This window comes from Conger conger, chromosome 1 (genome assembly GCF_963514075.1).
Source record: "Conger conger chromosome 1, fConCon1.1, whole genome shotgun sequence".
In the NCBI taxonomy this organism is placed as follows: domain Eukaryota; kingdom Metazoa; phylum Chordata; class Actinopteri; order Anguilliformes; family Congridae; genus Conger; species Conger conger.
Genome location: NC_083760.1, coordinates 94,646,865 through 94,669,991, shown reverse-complemented (window position 1 = coordinate 94,669,991; position 23,127 = coordinate 94,646,865). Strand labels below are relative to the sequence as shown.

The following is a 23,127-nucleotide window of genomic DNA, read 5'->3' as shown; positions in this document are numbered from 1 at the left end:
GTGGATGAGCTCCATGGCCTAGTATCTGTTGAATCCAAAACAATTGTGTACGTGACCCAGGTGTGACTTGAAATGCAGTTGGCTTCATCTGGGATGTACATACTTTTCCTGCACTCTCCCGGCAATAATAAAATCAAGTACAAGGCGTAAAGCAGGGATCACTGACTCTGGCCCTCAGATCCAGGGCTGGTTTTCTTTCCTCCAAAGTAATTAGTGCTGCTGTCTTCACACCTGACCCCCAGGTAAAGGCAGGTTTGGGCCTTTGAGGGCCTTGATTGGCCGATCCCTGGTGTAAAGGGTAAAACTGAAACACACAGACACGTTCCCCTAGCTGTATTATCAGTGCAATGATGCAGTCATGTCACATTCGTGAATGCCGTGTTCATGCTTAGTGTACAGATCCGGGACGCAGGTACATTTATCGAAGTCTGACATGTTTTATTGGACTATAGTGGTCCTATTCCGTGTGTAATGGAGCCTGATCAGATTAAATCCGAGCAGAGACTTCCTTTATTGGAAATATGGGAGCAGACAGACTGGGCTAACAAGATCACCCTGACATGAAACCCTACACATTAAAGCACAGTATTGATTGCATTCATATCTGCTGTCTCTCCCTCTATCTGTCTCTTCTCTCTCTCGTTCTCTCTCTCCCTTGCTCTCTCTCTCTTTCTCTCTCTATGGCCTTTCTCATTTTATTTACTTCTACGTTAAGAAGAAAATAATGATGAGGCATCACAACTGCAGAGATGTCTGATGATGGTGATGAGGATGATGATGATGGTGATGATGATTATGATGATGATGGAGATAGGCTGATGGAGGTTTATTGGAGGAGAGAGAGGGGGAGAGAGAGAGGGAACAAAACAGAGGGAGAGAGAGGGAGTGAGAGACAAAGGTTCACAGGTGAGGAGGGTGCTGTAATTGAGGTTTATTAGAGAAGAGGAGATACGTATTTTTTTTAATGTTCTCTTTGCGTTCAACAAAACCCACCCGCTGAATGCAGTGCAGGAATAACACACATATTGCTTTTTACTACATTGTGATGCAGTGAAGGCAGGGAGCTACAGTTCTGGAAGGCTGGTATATTATGCTGTTTATTTTTTCGGTTCCCAATTGTGATTATTTTTTTAAAGCTGGTGTTAATCTTCCGAACAGCTGTGTTCTCTGTCGCCGGTGGGTGAGCATCTGGAGCTGCAGGCGGTAAAGTTACCGCGACAGGGATTCAGACCAGCGCCTGTTTCTTATAAAGGTGGAGCAGCCTGTAACGCAGTGCCTGAAGGTTGGTGGTTCAAGACCCCGTTTGCATCAGCTGAATTTGTTATTTAGCTGACACTTTTATCCTATATAGTTGACTGGAATAAGCAGGGGACCTTCCCCGCTGGAAAAAGGCAGGGTTCACGGCCTTGCTCAAGGGCTCAACAGCCGTGTGGGTCTCATTGTGGCTACACTGGGGCTTGAACTACCAACCTTCTGGGTCCCAGTAATGCACCGTAGCCACTAGGCGAGAGGCCACCCTGAGTTCACCGATCACAGAACCTGCTCTTGTACCCATACGGCACTGGTCTGGCTGAGTGGTCTCATGATCAGCCTCTAACGACTGTGGTGTGTTGGGCTGTCAGATTTCTTATAGTGATTTCACACACGAGTGTGAAACACAATCCAGCATTTCACATCAGGTTATCGGGTCGGTTTGTTGGTGAGAATCAGAAGAGCTTCTTTTCTACAGGTTTGACCAACTATGTGTGTGTTCGCAGGTTTTTAACCAACCAATTATTTTGACCTATGCCGGTTCATTTCTATAACAAAGTAATATCCCTGCTGTAAAGCCACAAATGCCAGCTTGATCAGTTTGAAAGTTGAGCTGGTCTAGCTGGGTATGAGCTGGTGCTGGTAGCTTGTCTGAGCTGATACCTTGGCAACCAGCTACAAGCTGCTTCAAAACATAGCTTGAGTTGGTCAAACTATGTCTAGCCTGAACTGGTCAACCAGCGAAACCATGTTGAGCTGGGAGCTGGTCGGAACTGGTCAACCAGCGAAACCATGTTGAGCTGGGAGCTGGTCGGAACTGGTCAACCAACCTAGCTGGAGCAGTTTTTTTTCAGCCGGGATAGCATGTTTTCATAAAGTCTGGATCTGCTGCTCATGTTGGCTCAGGTAATTAAATAAATTAACAGGAAAAAACACATTTTCCATGTCTTCTCAGCCAGTTTTAAGTTGAAAAATTAATTAATAAAAAACCTGAGTGTGTGATGTTATTTGAGTCTATTCTTCCACACACACAGAGTTTGTGTGGAACAGCTTGCTGGGTCATGGAGGAGAGTCTAGGTGAGCTGATTTGCCTGTTCCACTGCTGCGTATATTTTTACCTGACGTGCATTCAAGACGGCAAACGTTTGCGGTGAACTTAGTACAGTATGTTTGGGAGCAAACAGTTACATTTGAACGATTTTAAATGAACAGCGAGCTGATTTGTTGCTTACCTGTGACGTTTAAGGTAAAAATGTGACACTGATAAAAGGCTGTGTCAGGGTATTAACAGTGTTTGTGAAAGGGCTGTAACAGCGTTTGTGTTGCGTTGTGTGTTGTGTAGCAGTGTTTGTGTCAGGGCATTAACAGTGTTGTGTGCTTGTGTTGTGCAGCAGTGTTTGTATAATTAACAGTGTTGTGTTGTGTAACAGTGTGTTGTGTTGTGTGTTGTGTAGCTAACTCCGGCGGAGCCCTGTGTTGTGTGTTGTGTAACAGTGTGTTGTGTTGTGTTGTGTGTTGTGTAGCTAACTCCGGCGGAGCCCTGTGTTGTGTAACAGTGTTGTGTGTTGTGTTGTGTAACAGTGTGTTGTGTTGTGTTGTGTAGCTAACTCCGGCGGAGCCCTGTGTTGTGTTGTGTAACAGTGTGTTGTGTTGTGAGTTGTGTAGTTAACTCCGGCGGAGCCCTGTGTTGTGTAACAGTGTGTTGTGTTGTGTGTTGTGTAGTTAACTCCGGCGGAGCCCTGTGTTGTGTAACAGTGTTGTGTGTTGTGTTGTGTAACAGTGTGTTGTGTTGTGTTGTGTAGCTAACTCCGGCGGAGCCCTGTGTTGTGTTGTGTAACAGTGTGTTGTGTTGTGTGTTGTGTAGCTAACTCCGGCGGAGCCCTGTGTTGTGTAACAGTGTTGTGTGTTGTGTTGTGTAACAGTGTGTTGTGTTGTGTGTTGTGTAGCTAACTCCGGCGGAGCCCTGTGTTGTGTAACAGTGTGTTGTGTTGTGTGTTGTGTAGCTAACTCCGGCGGAGCCCTGTGTGGTGTAACAGTGTGTTGTGTTGTGTGTTGTGTAGCTAACTCCGGCGGAGCCCTGTGTTGTGTGTTGTGTAACAGTGTGTTGTGTTGTGTGTTGTGTAGCTAACTCCGGCGGAGCCCTGTGTTGTGTTGTGTAACAGTGTGTTGTTGTGTGTTGTGTAGTTAACTCCGGCGGAGCCCTGTGTTGTGTAACAGTGTTGTGTGTTGTGTTGTGTAACAGTGTGTTGTGTTGTGTAGCTAACTCCGGCGGAGCTCTGTGTTGTGTTGTGTAACAGTGTGTTGTGTTGTGTTGTGTGTTGTGTAGTTAACTCCGGCGGAGCCCTGTGTTGTGTAACAGTGTTGTGTGTTGTGTTGTGTAGATAACTCCGGCGGAGCCCTGTGTTGTGTAACAGTGTGTTGTTGTGTGTTGTGTAGATAACTCTGGCGGAGCCCTGTGTTGTGTTGTGTAACAGTGTGTTGTTGTGTGTTGTGTAGATAACTCCGGCGGAGCCCTGTGTTGTGTAACAGTGTGTTGTTGTGTGTTGTGTAGATAACTCCGGCGGAGCCCTGTGTTGTGTAACAGTGTGTTGTTGTGTGTTGTGTAGATAACTCCGGCGGAGCCCTGTGTTGTGTTGTGTAACAGTGTGTTGTTGTGTGTTGTGTAGATAACTCCGGCGGAGCCCTGTGTTGTGTAACAGTGTGTTGTTGTGTGTTGTGTAGATAACTCCGGTGGAGCCCTGTGTTGTGTTGTGTAACAGTGTGTTGTTGTGTGTTGTGTAGATAACTCCGGCGGAGCCCTGTGTTGTGTTGTGTGTTGTGTAACAGTGTGTTGTTGTGTGTTGTGTAGGTAACTCCGGCGGAGCCCTGTATTGTGTAACAGTGTGTTGTGTTGTGTAGGTAACTCCGGCGGAGCCCTGTGTTGTGTAACAGTGTGTTGTTGTGTTGTGTGTTGTGTAACAGTGTGTTGTGTGTTGTGTAACAGTGTGTTGTGTTGTGTGTTGTGTAGGTAACTCCGGCGGAGCCCTGTGTTGTGTAACAGTGTTGTGTAACAGTGTGTTGTTGTGTGTTGTGTAGGTAACTCCGGCGGAGCCCTGTGTTGTGTTGTGTGTTGTGTAACAGTGTGTTGTTGTGTGTTGTGTAGGTAACTCCGGCGGAGCCCTGTATTGTGTAACAGTGTTGTGTGTTGTGTAGCTAACTCCGGCGGAGCCCTGTGTTGTGTAACAGTGTGTTGTTGTGTTGTGTGTTGTGTAACAGTGTGTTGTGTGTTGTGTAACAGTGTGTTGTGTTGTGTGTTGTGTAGGTAACTCCGGCGGAGCCCTGTGTTGTGTAACAGTGTTGTGTAACAGTGTGTTGTTGTGTGTTGTGTAGGTAACTCCGGCGGAGCCCTGTGTTGTGTAACAGTGTGTTGTGTTGTGTGTTGTGTAGCAGTGTTTGTGTAACAGTGTTGTGTTGTGTTGTGTGTTGTGTAGGTAACTCCGGCGGAGCCCTGTGTTGTGTAACAGTGTGTTGGGTTGTGTGTTGTGTAGGTAACTCCGGCGGAGCCCTGTGTTGTGTAACAGTGTTGTGTAACAGTGTGTTGTGTTGTGTGTTGTGTAGGTAACTCCGGCGGAGCCCTGTGTTGTGTAACAGTGTTGTGTAACAGTGTGTTGTTGTGTGTTGTGTAGGTAACTCCGGCGGAGCCCTGTGTTGTGTAACAGTGTTGTGTAACAGTGTGTTGTGTTGTGTGTTGTGTAGGTAACTCCGGCGGAGCCCTGTGTTGTGTAACAGTGTTGTGTAACAGTGTGTTGTTGTGTGTTGTGTAGGTAACTCCGGCGGAGCCCTGTGTTGTGTAACAGTGTTGTGTAACAGTGTGTTGTTGTGTGTTGTGTAGGTAACTCCGGCGGAGCCCTGTGTTGTGTAACAGTGTTGTGTAACAGTGTGTTGTGTTGTGTGTTGTGTAACAGTGTTGTGTAACAGTGTGTTGTGTTGTGTGTTGTGTAGGTAACTCCGGCGGAGCCCTGTGTTGTGTAACAGTGTGTTGTTGTGTGTTGTGTAGGTAACTCCGGCGGAGCCCTGTGTTGTGTAACAGTGTGTTGTGTTGTGTGTTGTGTAGATAACTCCGGCGGAGCCCTGTGTTGTGTAACAGTGTTGTGTAACAGTGTGTTGTTGTGTGTTGTGTAGGTAACTCCGGCAGACTGTCGCGCCCACAGCGCCCCCTGTCGGCCCGGGTGGCCCGGAATGCCCCGGCCACGAAGGGGTACCATGTGACCCGGAGCCAATCCCAGCATGCTCCGGGGCCGTGCCACTGCGGGCCGGAGGACCTGGACCTGCCGCCCCTCCACCCGCAGGACTACGCGGGTCACGGGAACCACGGCAACCACGCCTACTACCCCGCCGTGGCGACGCCCCACGAGCTGGCCGCCCGCCGCGTGCCCTCCTACGGCGGGGGCACCTTCCCCCGCGCGCACCCGGGGCCCCACCAGCTGTACGACGGCAGCCCGGGGCCCCCCGGCGCGCACTACGGGGCCCACCACACCCCCAGGAAGGCCCCGCGCGGGGGGCAGGGCGAGCAGCAGCTGGAGGGGTTCCACACGCTGCAGTACCAGCGCGTGGCCAGCGGGGGGCAGCAGAGCGAGCGGCCGGAGAGCCCCAGCGGGATCCGGCAGCTGGTGCAGTCGGTGCAGCGGCTGTTCGCCAAGTCGCACTCGCTGGAGGGGGCCGGCAAGCGCGAGGCCGCCGGCGCCAGCGCCAACGGAGGGGGGGGCCACGCCGCCAGGAACCCCGCCCCTCGGAGTAACCCCGCCCCGCACAACCGAGGCGGCCACCGCCGCAGCAAGAGCCACGACCGCGCCAAGAGCCGCGACGCCCGCCACCGCTCCCGCAACGCCGGCTGGTGGAGCTCCGACGACAACCTGGACAGTGACAGCGGGTGCCACCCGGCCAGCAGGGGGCGCCACACCCTGGAGGGGGCCATCCAGGACCTGACCCTGCGGGGCCTGAGGGCCACGGGGGGGCCCCCGGGGGACTGCATGAGCTGCTCCGGGGACCCGCAGCACGCCCTGAAGATGAAGGCCTGGGTCGCCATGGCCAACAGCCAGGCGCGCGAGGGCTGCCCCGCCCACAGCAAGGCCCTCGTACCGCTGGAGCCCAAAGGGAAGGAGCACAGCCTGCACTACCTGCAGGTACCCTACACACACCCTATACACCCTATACACACCCCCTATACACACACACCCTACACACCCTCTATACACACACACCCTACACACAACCTGTACACACCCCCTATACACACCCTATACACACACACCCCATACACCCTATACACACCCTCTATACACACACACCCTACACACAACCTGTACACACCCCCTATACACACCCTATACACACACACCCCATACACCCTATACACACCCCCTATACACACACACCCTACACACCCCCTATACACACCCTACACACACCCTATACATACACACCCTACACACACCCTATACACACACACCCGACACACACACCCCCTATACACAACCTCTATACACACCCCCATATACCCCCTATACACACCCTCTATACACACCCTACACACACCCTATACACACCCTATACACACACCCCCTACACACACCCCCTACACACCCCCTATACACACCCTCTATACACACACACCCTACACACAACCTGTACACACCCCCTATACACACCCTCAATACACACACCCTACACACACACTATACACACACACACCCTATACACACCCTCTATACACACACCCTATACATACCCTATACACACCCTCTATACACACACACCCTATACACACCCTCTATATACACACACCCTATACACACCCTATACACACACACCCTATACACACCCTATATACACCCCCTATACACACCCTCTATACACACCCCCTATACACACACCCTATACACACACCCTATACACACACACCCTATACACACACACCCTATACACACCCTATACACACACACCCTATACACACCCTATACACACACACCCTATACACACACCCTATACACACCCTATACACACCCTCTATACACACACACCCTATACACACCCTCTATACACACACACCCTATACACACCCTCTATACACACCCTCTATATATGCACACCCTATACACACCCCCTATACACACCCTCTATACACACACCCTATACACACCCTCTATACACACCCTGTATACACACACCCCTATACACACACACCCTATACACACACCCACTCACACACACACCCACACCCTATACACACACACACCCTATACACACCCTATACACACACAACCTATACACACCCTATACACACATACCCTCTACACACTCTATACACACACACCCTATACACACACCCTACATACACACCCTATACACACCCTATACACACACACTCACACCCTATACACACACACAACCTATACACACCCTATACACACCCCTATACACACACACAACCTATACACACCCTATACACACACACACACACACACACACCTACAGGTACCTTTACACTACATGCACACATAGCAACATAAGCACAAGCATACATGAAAAAAAGCACACACAAACATGCAGTATAATTAGTATTCAATCACCCACACTCTTCATTGAAATTGTTCTACCCGACACACACAAACACACACACGCGCAAGCACAAGCACACAGATAAACATGGACACACACACACACAGAGTTTGTATCCGTTTTCACCTTAAGGGCAGAATCATCGATTTACAGCGGCTATTCACACACACATTCACTCGTTCCTTGTGGAAAATATTGCTCATGTTCATTTAATCAGGGGAATTTGTAAACGCACAGTACAGAGTGCTTCGTGGGGAGTTTTTCCAGCACGACCCCTGACCTTTGACCCTTGACCCCCCCACCGTGCGCGGGCAGGTCCCCTCGGAGGAGGTGTTCGTGGTCGGGGGCGGCGTCTCGGAGGGGGGGGCGGAGATCCCGTGCCGGCGCATGAGGAGCGGGAGCTACATCCGGGCCATGGGGGACGACGAGAGCGTGGAGGTGCACGAGCCAGGCGCCGCCACGCCCCGGAACGGCACCGCCCACCGGAACACCGCCCCGCCCAGGAACGCCCTGCGGACCCAGAGAGAGGCCCTGCGCCGATCCGTCAGCATGGACCAGAGGCCCCCCAAGTGAGAGGCCCCCCCAAACCCTAACCCCTAACCCTGCCCCCCTCATATCCCTAACCCTGCCCCCCTCATATCCCTAACCCCTAACCCTGCCCCCCTCATATCCCTAACCCTGCCCCCCTCATATCCCCAAACCCTAACCCTGCCCCCCTCATATCCCCAAACCCTAACCCTGCCCCCCTCATATCCCCAAACCCTGACCCTGCCCCCCTCATATCCCTAACCCCTAACCCTGCCCCCCTCATATCCCCAAACCCTGACCCTGCCCCCCTCATATCCCTAACCCTGCCCCCCTCATATCCCTAACCCCTAACCCTGCCCCCCTCATATCCCTAACCCCTAACCCTGCCCCCCTCATATCCCTAACCCCTAACCCTGCCCCTCCCGCTAACCCTCACTATGCCCCCTAACCTTGCCCCCCCATCCCTGACCATGCCCCCCCCCAACCCTGACCCTGCCCCCTAACCCTACCCCCCCATACCTGACCCTAACCCGCCCTATCCCTGACCCTGCCCCCTCTAAAGCCCGACTTGACTTGAATGGCTGCTTTGGATAAAGGCGCTATATAAATGCCTGCCATTTTATTGCTATGCGTTTCTGCATCTGACTGAATGGCTGTTTTATCGCTTGACGTTTCTGTGTTTGTCCGAGTGGCCGTTTTATTGCGGTGTCTTTGGCTATCTGACTGCAGGTACTCGTGTAAGCAGTGTGCCAACACCTACGCCAACAGCCGCACCATGCCCAGGAATCACAGCTGCATGCACATGCAGGTGAGATTCAATGGCCCTGTCAATCATGATGGTTGCTATGGCAGCTGCATTTCTAATTTTACAGTACCGATATATCCTGTCATCAGCTTTAGCCAAGAGAACACAAAACTGGCAAAAGCCATTTCCCGCAATGCCACTTTTGTTAAAACAGTTATAATATGGGTATGTAGCACGCAAACCTACTGGCCTAATGTCCTCTGGTGTTTATCATGTAGCAAAGATGTAAAATCCTGGTTCAGAAAGTAAGATTCCTTGCCAGGATTTTGCTATAATCACCTGGATTTGCCCAAATTAGCACAAATCTTCAGGCAGGAGGGAGAACTAACGAGTGAAATCAGCGGGCTGAGCTCATTGGCGGACGAAAAACACGGCAGGACTTTTGCTTCCTGACTTTACACCTCTGCCATCGAGACATGAAAACGTTCACAGTCGACCGTTGCCAACATTCGGAGCTCACCGGCGGCGGTGTTTGGATTGGAGGGCAGATTTCGGGGTACTCGCAGGGTATGGAAAGGTCACGGGGGTCAGGCGTGCGGCCGTGTCTTGCAGCGGGGCGAGTCGCTGACGGAGTCGGTGTTCGGCGACTTCGGGGAGTCCCAGGCGGTCAGCGCCCTCGACCTGCCCGGAAGCTTCCGCGCCCGCAGCCAGAGCTACGTGCGCGCCATCCAAGCCGGCGTCTCCCAGGACGACGACTGCCTGCCCGTCTTCTCCCTGTCCGGCCCCCAGGGAGGGGGCAAGGGAGGCGCAGGTGAGTCTCAGTGACCCCTCCCCCATAAGCCCTAAATCCTTAACCTTAACCCTAACCCCTCCCCTAAACCCTATACCCTAAGCCCGAACCCTAAATCCTTAACCTTAACCCTAACCCCTCCCATAAACCCCATACTCTTAACCCTAACCCCTCCCGTAAACCCTATACCCTATACCCTAAGCCCTAACCCTAAATCCTTAACCTTAACCCTAACCCCTCCCATAAGCCCTAAATCCTTAACCCTAACCCCTCCCCTAAACCCTATACCCTTAACCCTAACCCCTCCCGTAAACCCTATACCCTAAGCCCTAACCCTTAACCCTAAATCCTTAACCTTAACCCTAACCCCTCCCGTAAACCCCATACCCTTAACCCTAACACCTTCCCTCAGCCCTATACTGTATACTCTAACCATCAACCCTAACCATAAACCCTATACCCTAAGCCTTAACCCTAAACCTTAAATCCTTACCCCTCCCCTAGCCGCGAAACCCTAACCCTGAACCCAAACTCCCCAACTGAACTCTTGCATGTAGTGCAGTCATAAACATAAAGCCTAGTCATAGTATTGCCAATTATTGTTTTTTATTAGCATAAAGGTTATGTATTCCCAACTTGGAGTAAGCTGACAACCCAACTTGAAAGCAGTGCCCATCTTTAGGATAGAGGTCGTTGTTAGGGGCATGGTTATAGGAGGAGGCATGGTTAGGGGATCCAGCACTCAGTATTGCGGGATGCTGAGGGTATCGCCATGGTGACAGGGGCCACAGTCGTCCAGCTGGCCATTGGGGAGGCGGGTGTCATTGGAGGCTGTTGGCATGGTGACGCATCCCTCAGACAGTCCGTTCTGAGTCACCCAGACAGACAGACGTACTGCTAGTTCCTGACATCTGTGTGTATGCCCACACACACATTCACACACTCTCGCTGTCACTCACGCAGATGCATACACGCCCACATGCATGCATGCACGCAAATGTACATTCACACACTGCTGAAAAAACTACTCAACACAGCTCAGACTAGCTCCCAGCTCAACATGGTTTAGCTGGCTGACCAGTTCAGACCAGCTCCCAGCTCAACATGGTTTAGCTGGCTGACCAGCTCAGACCAGCTCCCAGCTCAACATGGTTTAGCACGTGCATGGTTCTGCACTTGGTTGTACGTCGCTCTGGATAAGAGCGTCTGCTAAATGCCTGTAATGTAACGTAATGTAGCTGGCTGGCCAGTTCAGACCAGATCCCAGGTTGTTTTGAAAGAGCTGGTAGCTAGTTGACCAGCCTCCAGCTCAGATAAGCACTGAGGACTTACGGTGAGTTCTGCTCGTGTCGGAAGTTGGATAAGAGGGTGATGTAATAAGCACCATTCCGATCCCACCACATTCATGCATCTCGGAATGGTTGTCACTTGGCAATTCGCAACGAATTTGGCCGTGTCCTCCTTCATAGAAGCCCACCAGAACTGGTAGGATAACGGGGCCAGAGTCCAGTTTGTTCCGGGGTGACAGGCATGCGAGGTGTGGGTCCCAGGTGAGGACTTGGGAGTGCACGGCCTCATGAACGTAGAGATGGCCTCATGAACGTAGAGACAGCCTCATGAACGTAGACACGGCCTCATGAACATAGACACGGCCTCATGAACGTAGAGACGGCCTCATGAACGTAGAGACGGCCTTCTGAACGTAGACACGGCCTCATGAACGTAGACACGGCCTCATGAACGTAGACACGGCCTCATGAACATAGAGAGGGCCTCATGAACGTAGACACCGCCTCATGAACGTAGAGACGACCACCAGGGGTGTTACTAGGCCCCGGGTCAGTCAGAAGGGTCTCCTCCTCCAGGACTCCAACAATATCCAGCCTGGCCAGGACCACCAAGCAACTGGAAGGGAGCAGCGGCTCTAGACCTCCCTCCTGTTTGGGCAGGGCGTGCAGACGGGATCTGCACCTACCTCCACCACAAACTGGCTGCTGGGGTCAGACAGGCACAGGACAGTTGCGGAGGTGAAGCGATGCTGAAGTTCCTTGAAGGCTGATCTGGCCTCTGGGCTCCAGAGATGAGGGCACTTTAGTAGAGGTGAGGGTAGTGAGAGGAGCGTACCCAAGGAATCGCTGGAGCTGCTTGCAGCTGTTGGGCTCTGGCCATGCTTGGACCGACCTCACCTTCTGAGTCTCCATCCCTTCGCGACGACGAACCCCAGGACTGCCTGAACTCACACTGCTCAGCAAATTAAAAACCCATTACTCATTAATCAAACTCATTACTTAGGGTGAAGCAGGATTCTCCAGGAGTCGCCGGATAACTTGGCGCACATGACAAAGGTATTCTTCAAGGGAATCGGGAGAAAGTTTCATCCCGGTCCACAAATACAAACTTGGATACCAAGTCCCGGAGCACGTCATTGACGACGCCCTGGAATACAGCGGGAGCGTTAGTGAGCCCAAACAGCTTCACCAGGTACTCATCGGGGCCGGGTTGGGTAGTGAAGGTTGTCTTCCACTCATCCCCAAGTGATAAGCATTGCGAAGGTCTAATTTCACGAAGACGTTGCAAGGTAGCCTCGTGAGGTGGAGAAGGCAGAGGAGATTAGCGGTAGGGGGTGGCGGTTGTTGATGGTTATGTCATTGAGACCATGGTAGTCGAGGCAGGGGCATAATGAGCAGTGCTTCTTGCCCAGAAGAAGAAGAGAAATCCGGCTACAGCCGTGGATGAGGAGGGGCGGATGATTCCGGAGGCCCGTGATTCAGCGATGTATCTTTCCATGGCTTCGGTCCCGGGAGCAGAGAGGGGGCGAGGTTCCTGGTAGCAGCTCAGTGGGGCAGTCGGAGGCACAATGAGGAGGAAAGGAGCAGGTTCGGGAGCGGCTGAACAAGGTCCAAAAACAAGGTCCAAAAACAAGAGTCAGGAGATCAAGCAGCGGGGAACTGGAGAAGGGTAGAAGGGCTGGGGCAGGGCTTGGAGACAGGAACTTGGGAAACGGGTACGGAGCGGGCAGGAATAAACCCCGGAAAGTACAAAGACACAAGCACGAATGCAGGTCACAAAACGATCTGGCACGGAACAGAGAAACAGGAAGGCTTTTATCCGACACTGACGAGGAGACAACGAGAACAGGTGAGACCATTACAAACAGAAGAAACAGTAACTAAGACAGAGGCATGGAATCTGCTAGCAAAACATGAGGCGGAACATTTAACCGTGCAAATACCTAGAACAGGGCGAGTACAGAAACAAACTACGAGACGGGACTCGATTCCTTTCCCAGAGGCTTTCTTTCTTTTTCTTTTTTTGTTACAGTATTAATACATTCAACACAAATCAGATATTTCTCCCACCTCTGGTCTGCGGTGCCCTCCAGACGCCTCCACTGAATGTCAGTCTTTAAAGGCAGGTACTGCGACAGCCTTCGAAAAATGTCAATGAAGTCAGTGTCTGCGATTCTGGTTTCAAGGGACCAAAGCCGGCTGAATGAAAGATTGCAAAAATGTGTCGTGGGAACAGTCAACCGGCAGGAAACTTTTGGCACATACATTTTCTGTTGGTCTGTGACTGAGACCTGACAGAACCGTTGACCGCAGGTTGTTGAAACTAATCAGACGAAGCGGTACATCCATACGCGGCGCGTCTCCGCTCCCTTCGTATCCTCCGCAGCAACACTGAATTTTAAAGCAACTTATTTTCAATGAATGCAATTTATTTTGCTTGCATTTACATCTTAAGGCAAGAGAAAGGGCAAACTGCGTAACACACAGAGACGAAGCGTATGTCTGCATTTGGAGTGGATGGGAGAGTCTAATGAGGAGGTAGCGCTGCTTCATGTAAACAAACATACAGCACTGTGCAAAAGTTTTAGGCAGTTGTGGAAAAAATGCTGTAAAATGAGAATGCTTTCAAAAATACAAATGTTATCGTCGTGTAATTCAAGGCTCTGTGGGGGCCATACCATCACGTCCTGGACTCCTTGTTCTTCTTTATGCTGAAGATAGTTCTAAACGACATTGGCTGCGGCAGAATAAATTTGGGGCCAATCAGATGCCTCCCTGATGGTATTGCATGATGGACAAGTACCTGCCTGTACTTCTCAGCATTGAGGAGACCATTAATTCTGACCAAATCCTCAACTCCATTTGCAGAAATGCAGCCCCAGAAAGCATTCTTTCTCTACAGCATTTTTTCACACCTGCCTAACGCTTTTGCACAGTACTGTGTGTACGTGTTCATTACGGTGTACCTCACAGAGCAAAATCTAGCCACGACCAGCTTGACATACCAGCTACCACCTCTTTCAAAACATAGCTTGAGCTGGCTTGTTGAGTACGGAGCTCGTCTAACTGGTCAACCAGCGAACCAGCTGTTTCAAAACCCGGCTTGAGCCGTTTCTTTTTTCAGCAGGGCTGCCAGGGGCCCATTTCTGACAGTAGTTCTGCAGCAGAGGCAGGTTCTGCTGGAGCCCTGGGTGCTGTTCCAGGGCCCGTCTCTGACAGCAGTTCTGCCGGAGCCCTGGTGCTGTGGGTTTCTGCAGAACCCCAGTATCTGCGCATCGCTCCTGCACCGCTGCGGCCTCTGACTGAAGCCGCAGTCCTGCCCCCGGCATTACTGATCTCAGGCACTGGGAAAGAAGTCTATAAAAAAAAACATTTTTCACAAAAACTTCTTTCCTCGTATGACCTCTCTCTCCCTCACACTACCCGTCTCTCTCTCACTCTCTTTCTCTCTCTCCTCCTCTCTCTCGCTCTCCTCCCTCACACTACCTGTCTCACTCTCACTCTCACTCTCTTTCTCTCTCCATTTAAATTCAAATACGCTTTATTGGCATGGCAAGGGTACCCTGACATTGCCAAAGCATACACTGACATAAACCTAATAGGTATGCAAAAGCAAATTGAACTACTATAAGCGCACAGAAGAAAGAAATACAATTCTACATCTCAAAAATATCACACAGAATATGTGTGGACTAAAATAGGTGCCTATTTTGCTTCTCTCTCCCCCTCTCCCTCCCTCTCTCTATCCCCCCATCTCTATCTCTGCCTGTCTCTCCCCCTCTCTCTCCCTCCCTCCCTCCCTCCCTCCCTCCCTCTCCGCCCCTTTCCCCCTTTTTTTCTCTTTCTCATTCTGTCACTCTCTCCTCCTCTCTCCCCCCTCTCTCACTCTCTCTCTCTCTCCCCCATCTCTCCCCCTCCCCCTCTCCCCCCTCTCTCTCTCCTCCCTCCCTCCCTCCCCCCCCTCTCTCTCTCTCTCCCTCTCTCTCCCCCCTCCCTCCCTCCCCCTCTCTCTCTCCCTCCCCCTCTCCCCATCTCTATCTCTCTCCCCCCTCTTTCCCCCCTCTCCCTCTCACTGTCTCCCTCTCCCCCCTCTCTCCCTCCCCCTCTCCCTCCCTCCTCCTCTCCCCCTCTCTCCCCCCTCTCCCCCCTCCCTCTCTCTCTCTCTCCTCCCTCCCTCTCTCTCAGTGTTCCCGAACAGGAGGAAGCTGGCCCCCCCGCTCCCCCCGCGGATGACGCGGCGGTCGGTGACGGCCCAGAGCAGCTCTGACTCCACGCAGGAGGCGTACCTCCAGAGCACGGGGCAGCCGGCCCTGCGGCGGCCCCGCATCCACAGCACCTCGCTGGACGGCTCGGACGGCTGCCTGGGCCGCCCGTCCTCCAGGTCCGGCTACCAGCAGGGCCCGGGGTCCGAGGGCCGGCGCCGGCCGCCCTACCAGCACAGCAACTCCGTGGAGAGTCTGGACGGCCGCCGCGCCCTGGGCGGGTCCATGAGGCCGCGGCACAGCAGCTCGGCCGACAACCTGCTGGAGGGCCTGGGCCTGGGCCTGGGCCTGGGCCTGGGCGGGACGGGGGCCGGGCCCGCGGTCCGGGTGGCCACGCTGGGGAAGTCCGTCTCCCTGCCGCACAACGGGAAGAGCGTGAGGGTGCAGGAGGAGTGCGTGCAGGATGCGCACGGGCGCAGGTGGAGGCCCGCCATCGCGGGGCAGGTGAGTCCGCTTCCCCCTGAGGGCGCGATATTACGACAGCAGAACGCTTAAAAGAACCCTTTACAGTGTCACTGGTTTCCTCCATGACCTTGATGTTCATTGGTCGAATGAATATCAGGTGAGACTGTCCTTATAAAGAGGGCATGCGCGTCGGATAGTGGAGTCCAGAGAAGTGCCTGTTGAACATGACCTCCATGTTTTAAGCTCGTGACAAATTAAACGGCCATAGGCCAACGTTTTTGAACTTCTGAGCAAAGCCTCCGTTCTCCATTATTTACACTTTCTCTGTTGGGAACGCTGAGATCTTGCCTTTTTTTGGAAGTTTTTCTAGGGTGTACTGTCAGGGCCCGGTTCTGACAGTACTGCTCCAACAGGACCAGATGCTGCTGTAGCTCCTGTTCAGTGGGCAACAGCAACACCAGGTCATGCACATAGACAAGGAATTTAATCTTGTTTAGTGTTAGTGTTAGTCCTGGGGGGGTCATATTACAACGCCTCCTCAGACAGTATGTAAACTTCAAACAAAATGGTGGACATGTACGTGGCCTTGCAGGATGTACAGAAGTGTAAGCCAGGTACAGGTATAAAGGTGGTTAATTCCTCTGTTTTACCTGCAAACAGGTGAATAATCTCTCTTTCACCCGTACAGGTGGAAAATCTCAGCTCAGAGACGTTCTCTGATTCAGACCCGGAGGGTAAGGCACTCAGGGCGATGCAGGCCATCGGGGTGCAGATGGAAGACAACAAGAGGTGACCCTCCCCCCCCCCTCACCCCCAATAAAATCCTCTCCATCTGCCCCCCCCTCCCTGTATCTCCTCTTGCATGCATTGTTTGGTGTTTTTTTTGTTGGATGTGAAGAATTGTTCTGCAGGCTGCATGTAGGGATTCAATGGGATGCTTTTTTCCCATCTAGTGTAGTCATGCATACTGAGAGGACCCCATACTTCACCTCCATATAAAGCCACTGATTCTGTAGCTCCTGTTCTGTGGGAGACAGCAACACCAGGTCATGCAGAAAGAGGAGGAATTTAACCTGGTTGAGTGTTAGTCCAGGGCCATAATTATGTGTCTCTCTCTCTCTCTGTCTCTTTCTCTCTCTCCCTCTCTGTCTCTCCCTCTCTCTCTCTCTCCCTCTCCCCCTCTCTCTCTCCCTCTCCCTCTCCCCCTCTCTCTCTCTCCCTCTCTCTCTCTCTCTCTCTCCCTCCCTCTCTCTCTCCCTCTCTCTCTCTCTCTCTCTCTCTCTGTGTAATGTGAATGTCTCTCTCTCTGTCTCTCCCTCTCTCTCTCTCTCTCTCCCTCCCTCTCTCTCTCTCTCCCTCTCTCTCTGTGTAATGTGAATGTCTCTCTCTCTCTCTCTCTCTGTAATGTGAATGTCTCTCTCCCTCTCTCTCTCCCCCTCTCTCTCTCTCTCTCTCTCTCTCTGTGTAATGTGAATGTCTCTCTCTCTCTCTCTCTCTGTGTAATGTGAATGTCTCTCTCTCCCTCCCTCTCTCTCTGTGTAATGTGAATGTCTCTCCCTCCCTCTCTCTCTCCCTCTCTCAGACGCGCGCGGTTCAGGCGTTCCTGCAGTGTGATGTCAGGGATGCCGTCGAGCTCAGAGAGGGAGGAGCTCCAGGGGAGGGGCGTGGCCTCCCAGTACTCCACCTCCTCCTTTCAGCGCCACGCCTCCGAGCCGGAGGAGACGCGCACGGTCCACACGCAGGGCCAGTGGGTTTACCGTGACAACTATCACCATGCCAACGACCCCGGCCACGCCCCCAGCCACGGCAGAGCCACGCCCACCAGCCACACCCCCAATCACGGGCGGGCCACGCCCACCAGCCACACCCCCAATCACGGGCGGGCCACGCCCACCAGCCACACCCCCAATCACGGGCGGGCCACGCCCACCAGCCACACCCCCAATCACGGGCGGGCCACGCCCACCAGCCACACCCCCAATCACGGGCGAGCAACACCCACCAGCCACACCCCCAGCCATGGAAGAGCCACGCCCACCAGCCACACCCCCAATCACGGCAGAGCCACGCCCTCTGGCCCCGCCCCCAATCACGGCAGAGCCACGCCCTCTGGCCCCGCCCCCCAGAGCCGGCCCGCCTCCGCTCGCTCTCGGGCCCCCCCCTCCCCGTCCCCCTGCCCCCGCGCGCCCCCCTCCCCCATCCCCCGCGACGCAGAGTTCTTCCTGCGCCTCCTCCACGCGGAGGTGGAGAGGATAGAGGGATGGTGCCAGCACTTCCAGAGAGAGGCGGAGGAGAACGACCTGCCCGAGGAGGGTGAGCTGGGGGGGGGGGGCTCCCGGGGGCCCCGGGAGAGGCAAAATGGGGGCGCTTCTCTGTGACAGGCAAAATGGAAACGCCTTAGTGGCAAAGCTGCCTGTAGTCTAGTGGCAAAGGTGCCTGTAGTCTAGTGGCTAAGGTGCCTGTAGCCCTAGTGGCTAAGGTGCCTGTAGTCTAGTGGCTAAGGTGCCTGTAGTCTAGTGGCTAAGGCGCCTGTAGCCTAGTGGCTAAGGTGCCTGTAGTCTAGTGGCAAAGGTGCCTGTAGTCTAGTGGCAAAGGTGCCTGTAGTCTAGTGGCTAAGGCGCCTGTAGCCTAATGGCTAAGGTGCCTGTAGTCTAGTGGCTAAGGTGCCTGTAGCCTAGTGGCTAAGGTGCCTGTAGTCTAGTGGCGAAGGTGCCTGTAGCCTAGTGGCTAAGGTGCCTGTAGTCTAGTGGCTAAGGTGCTTGACTGGGACCTGGAAGGTTGGTGGTTAATGTGCCTCTCATCTAGTGGCTAAGGTGCCTGTAGCACTTGTAGCTAAGGTGCCTGTAGCTCAGTGACTAAGGTGCCTGTAGTCTAGTGGCTAAGGTGCCTGTAGTCTAGTGGCTAAGGTGCCTGTAACCTAGTGGCTAAGGTGCCTGTAGTCTAGAGGCTAAGTTGCCTGTAGTTTAGTGGCTAAGGTGCTTGTAGTCTAGTGGCTAAGGTGCCTGTAGTCTAGTGGCTAAGGTGCCTGTAGCCTAGTAGCTAAGGTGCCTGTAGCCCTAGTGGCTACGATGCCTGTAGCCTAGTGGCTAAGGTGCCTGTAGTCTAGTGGCTAAGGTGCCTGTAGTCTAGTGGCTAAGGTGCCTGTAGTCTAGTGGCTAAGGTGCCTGTAGTCTAGTGACTAAGGTGCCTGTAGCACTTGTAGCTAAGGTGCCTGTAGCTTAGTGACTAAGGTGCCTGTAGTCTAGTGGCTAAGGTGCCTGTAGTCTAGTGGCTAAGGTGCCTGTAGTCTAGTGGCTAAGGGGCCTGTAGTTTAGTGGCTTGACTGGGACCTGGAAGGTTGGTGGTTAAAACCCTGGTGTAGCCACTATACGGATCAGTGCAGCTGTTAGGTCCATGAGCAAGTCCCTGAACCCCACATCGCTCCTGGGGGATTGTCCCCTGCTTAGTCTCATCTAATAAGAGCATGGATCAAAGCATCAGCTAAATAACTATAAAGTGATGGGATGGGGGGAAGAAAGAGGAGAGGGGGAAGAGGGGCAGGGATGTCAGGATGAAAGCTTTCACTGTTGGCATCCAGACATTTTTACCAGAGATCCTCATCTTTTAACTGTTAAACCTCTCTCCCCCTCTCTCTATCTCTCTCTCCCTCTCCCCCTCTCTCTATCTCTCTCTCTCCCTCTCTCTCTCCCCCCCCAGCGTTGGCAGGGATCCGTAGTGCGGTGGCCAGTGCTCAGGCCTTATTGGCTCAGAAAGCCCAGCAGTTCTTCCTGCTCTGCCAGCACAGCCTGGTGAGTCCTCTCACCTCTCACCTTTCACCTCTCACCTTTCACTCCTCACCTTTCACCCCACAAGACGATGTTCTGCCATCAGGCACATCAACGTTTACATACACGCAGCACAAATGTGTCATCTCCCTGTGCCCCTGTAATGATGTAATTTCCTTGTGCCCCTGTACTGATGTCATCTCCCTGTGCCTCTGTAATGATGTCATCATCCTGCGCCTCTGTGGTGTCATCGCCATGCACCCCACCCCAGGGTCGACATGGCTCAGGCAGTAAGAGCAGTCGTCTGGCAGTCGGAGGGTTGCCGGTTCGATCCCCCGCCCGGGCTGTGTCGAAGTGTCCCTGAGCAAGACACCTAACCCCCAAATGCTCCTGACGAGCTGGTCGGTGCCTTGCATGGCAGCCAATCGCCGTCGGTGTGTGAGTGTGTGTATGAATGGGTGAATGGAGAAGCATCAATTGTACAGCGCTTTGGATAAAAGCGCTATATAAATGCCTGCCATTTACCACTTACCCCTCTAATGTCATCACCCTGAGCCCTAGTGAAGATGTCATCTCCCTGTGCCCCTGTGATGTCATCACCCTGAGCCCTAGTGAAGATGTCATCTCCCTGTGCCCCTGTGATGTCATCACCCCGAGCCCTAGTGCTGATGTCATCTCCCTGCGCCCTGCAGGACCCCTCGGCACACCCCCAGCCCAGCCCCCAGGACCTGGCCGAGTTGTGGGACCTCCTGCAGCTGGCTGTGGAGGAGGTGCGCCTCAAATTCCAGGACCTGCAGCGGCTCAAAGACTTGGGCTGGAGGCTGCTGCACCCAAAGGTGAGCGGAGCCCTGTCCGGAGCCAAAATGGCCGCCGATGACCCCGCTCCTGCTCCACCATAGTGCAACAGCCAGGAATCAGAGCAACCAACGCTGCCAACTAGAGCGGACACTCTGAGCCGGAATGGCTGCCTTGTTGAGTCACAGTGACACGTACAGGATCACAGGAACAAGGACACCACACTGCAAGAAAATAATCTAACACTCTCTCTCTTTCTCTCTCTCTTACCCTCTCACTCTCTCACCCACACACACTCTCTCATCTCCTCATTCTGGAATTTATTTATTCATCCACTCTCATTTCTGTACACTTAATCATTTATCTTTTATTTTCCCCTTCATCTGGGGCGGGTTCCACATCACACCCCTCCCCCATTCCACTGCTCCCCAGGAGGATAAGGGCCCCCCTCCCCCGTTACCAAAGAAGCCCAGCGGGGGTATGGGTGGGGGCCGGGCCCGGGGCGGGGGCGGGGACGGGGGGGTGTCCCGCGAGCCCCCTCCCCTCCCGGAGAAGATTTCGGCCCTGGGGGACCAGCAGACCCAGGACCCACATGGCAGACTCCTGCAGGCCAAACACTCCTTCCGCCAGAACTCAGCCACAGAGAGCACTGACGGCATGGAGATCTACATCCCAGAAGCACAGACCCGCTTCTGACCCACGTACACACGGATACAAGCATACACACACACAAACACACACACAGGGATATAAACACACACACACACTCACACACACAAACACACACAGGGATATAAACACACACACACACACACACACACACACTCATACACACAGGGATATAAACACACACACACACACACACAGATACAAACACCCTCTCCTGCTCACTGTGACGTCACAGAACCCCGTTGTGACGTCACAGAGCCCTCTAGCCCCTCCCGTTCACTGTGACATTACAGAACCCTGCTGTGACATCATAGAGCCTAATAGGAGTCAGATTCTGCCAGGACACTCAACCACAACACTTAAAAAAAAGAATTCTATCATAATTTGGCACTCAACATGGGGGATGTATATATCCAATTCCCACCCGTAATTTGGAATGTCCAGTTAATCCCGACCCCTCGTGGAGTGACCTCCACTACATGGGCAGAGTGCAGATCCACGCGTTTCCACCGAGAAACCGTCGTTATTACATCATCACTGCCCCTGCTGCCGTTCCAGCAGCAACCAACAGGGGGCAGCATTGTCAACAACACGGGCCCAATGTAGCACACAGCAGGGCATGGTCACTAGACCTCCCGGGGGAGAGGCTAAAGGGTGGCAGGGAGTGGGGGAGGGGGGTCTTGTTTTTGGACGCAGGCTTGTCGCTTAATGAAGGCTACGAATCTGTTTTATTGTGACAGTTTCACATCCCAGAGAGGAGCCAAACAAGCCCTCCCCCCCCTCTGACGCACAAGCAAGACACTTCTTTCAGATTTCTTTCTCACTGTTAGGTTTCACAAGTTTCTCTTTGATGAAAAATGCAGGGGAGAGATGCCAGTCGTTGCTTTTTCAAGCTGTTCTGGCAGGGAGAACTTCAGAGATCCGCGCTTGAAATCCCTCTCCCTCTCGCTCTCCCTCTCCTGGTCTCTGTTGCCAATTCCTTCTCTTTTTTTTTTTTCCCCCCCCACAACAAAAGCTGGTGATGTTTCATACACCGGCGGCGTGTGAGCAGAGATCATTCGGAAGCCGGCGTGTTTTCTGTGTCAGTAAACGATGGGTGGTGTATGTATATACTGACTTGCTCGCCATTATTTTACCGTACCAACACGTGCCGTAACGGGGGCCGTCGGTGTCTCTACTGCCCCCTGTGGACACAGAGTGTCACTGCAGCGCCACAGTGGCGCCCCACACTCGCCCCTCAGGCAGAGCTGGAAAGTCCGGGCTCAGAACGTGAACGTCCGCCCAGGTATTCTGTTCCAATCACCTGCATCTTCTAACTCTCCACCCAGGAGGCAGAACTAATGAGTGTAATCAGCTGGCTGAGATCATGGGTGGAAGGAACGCACTGCAGGACTTTCACTTTCCGACCCCTTGACCTTCCACCTCTTGACCTTTCGAACATAAATGTGCAGGCCTTTCGCTGTGTATTACAATCACACAAAGAAGAATTATTTCTATCGATATTAAATGTATGTATATTTATATGTATATTTTATACGGCCGTGGGTATTTTTAGAATAGAATGGAATATGTAACCATATTTATACAACGGACGTGACTGGTCCAGTGAGCTGCTCTCTGATTGGTGGAGGGTGTGATGTGTGTCTCCGAACATCCAGGTCCACAGCGATACGCTGTTAAAGTCTGAGTCACCTCTCTGAGTGTACAGTCTGGTGGTTTGGGGTACAGTATGGGGTATGGGTGAAGAGTTTGGGGGTTTGGGATATGGTATGGGGTATGAGTGTAGAGTTTGGAGGTTTGGGGTACAGTATGGGGTAATGGGTGTAGACTTTGGGGGTTTGGGGTAGGGTATGGGGTATGAGTGTAGAGTTTGGGGGTTTGGGCTATGGGTGTAGAGTTTGGGGGTTTGGGCTATGGGTGTAGAGTTTGGGGGTTTGGGGTAGGGTATGGGGTATGAGTGTAGAGTTTGGAGGTTTGGGGTACAGTATGGGGTATGAGTGTAGAGTTTGGGGGTTTGGGGTACAGTATGGGG

At 52.9% G+C, this 23,127-nt stretch overlaps 1 protein-coding gene across 1 annotated transcript in view; it reads left to right on the top strand.

The window, feature by feature from the left end:
• LOC133107676 (disks large-associated protein 3-like) overlaps positions 1 to 22,277 on the top strand; it is a 30,362-nt gene extending 8,085 nt beyond the window's left edge. The window contains exons 4-30 of the mRNA XM_061216783.1: positions 2,775 to 2,800; positions 3,054 to 3,084; positions 3,198 to 3,223; positions 3,511 to 3,541; positions 3,633 to 3,658; positions 3,748 to 3,766; positions 3,918 to 3,943; positions 4,100 to 4,118; positions 4,259 to 4,284; positions 4,394 to 4,412; positions 4,553 to 4,578; positions 4,722 to 4,740; positions 4,849 to 4,874; positions 4,987 to 5,005; positions 5,123 to 5,148; positions 5,233 to 5,251; positions 5,413 to 6,413; positions 8,164 to 8,417; positions 9,106 to 9,184; positions 9,734 to 9,932; positions 15,386 to 15,906; positions 16,556 to 16,656; positions 17,450 to 18,020; positions 18,063 to 18,180; positions 19,564 to 19,655; positions 20,324 to 20,467; positions 20,859 to 22,277. Of these exons, the coding sequence (XP_061072767.1) occupies positions 2,775 to 2,800; positions 3,054 to 3,084; positions 3,198 to 3,223; positions 3,511 to 3,541; positions 3,633 to 3,658; positions 3,748 to 3,766; positions 3,918 to 3,943; positions 4,100 to 4,118; positions 4,259 to 4,284; positions 4,394 to 4,412; positions 4,553 to 4,578; positions 4,722 to 4,740; positions 4,849 to 4,874; positions 4,987 to 5,005; positions 5,123 to 5,148; positions 5,233 to 5,251; positions 5,413 to 6,413; positions 8,164 to 8,417; positions 9,106 to 9,184; positions 9,734 to 9,932; positions 15,386 to 15,906; positions 16,556 to 16,656; positions 17,450 to 18,020; positions 18,063 to 18,180; positions 19,564 to 19,655; positions 20,324 to 20,467; positions 20,859 to 21,122 (3,728 nt within the window). The 3' untranslated portion in view covers positions 21,123 to 22,277. The remainder of the gene's footprint in view (positions 1 to 2,774; positions 2,801 to 3,053; positions 3,085 to 3,197; positions 3,224 to 3,510; positions 3,542 to 3,632; positions 3,659 to 3,747; positions 3,767 to 3,917; positions 3,944 to 4,099; positions 4,119 to 4,258; positions 4,285 to 4,393; positions 4,413 to 4,552; positions 4,579 to 4,721; positions 4,741 to 4,848; positions 4,875 to 4,986; positions 5,006 to 5,122; positions 5,149 to 5,232; positions 5,252 to 5,412; positions 6,414 to 8,163; positions 8,418 to 9,105; positions 9,185 to 9,733; positions 9,933 to 15,385; positions 15,907 to 16,555; positions 16,657 to 17,449; positions 18,021 to 18,062; positions 18,181 to 19,563; positions 19,656 to 20,323; positions 20,468 to 20,858) is intronic.
• Positions 22,278 to 23,127: the final 850 nt, after the last annotated feature.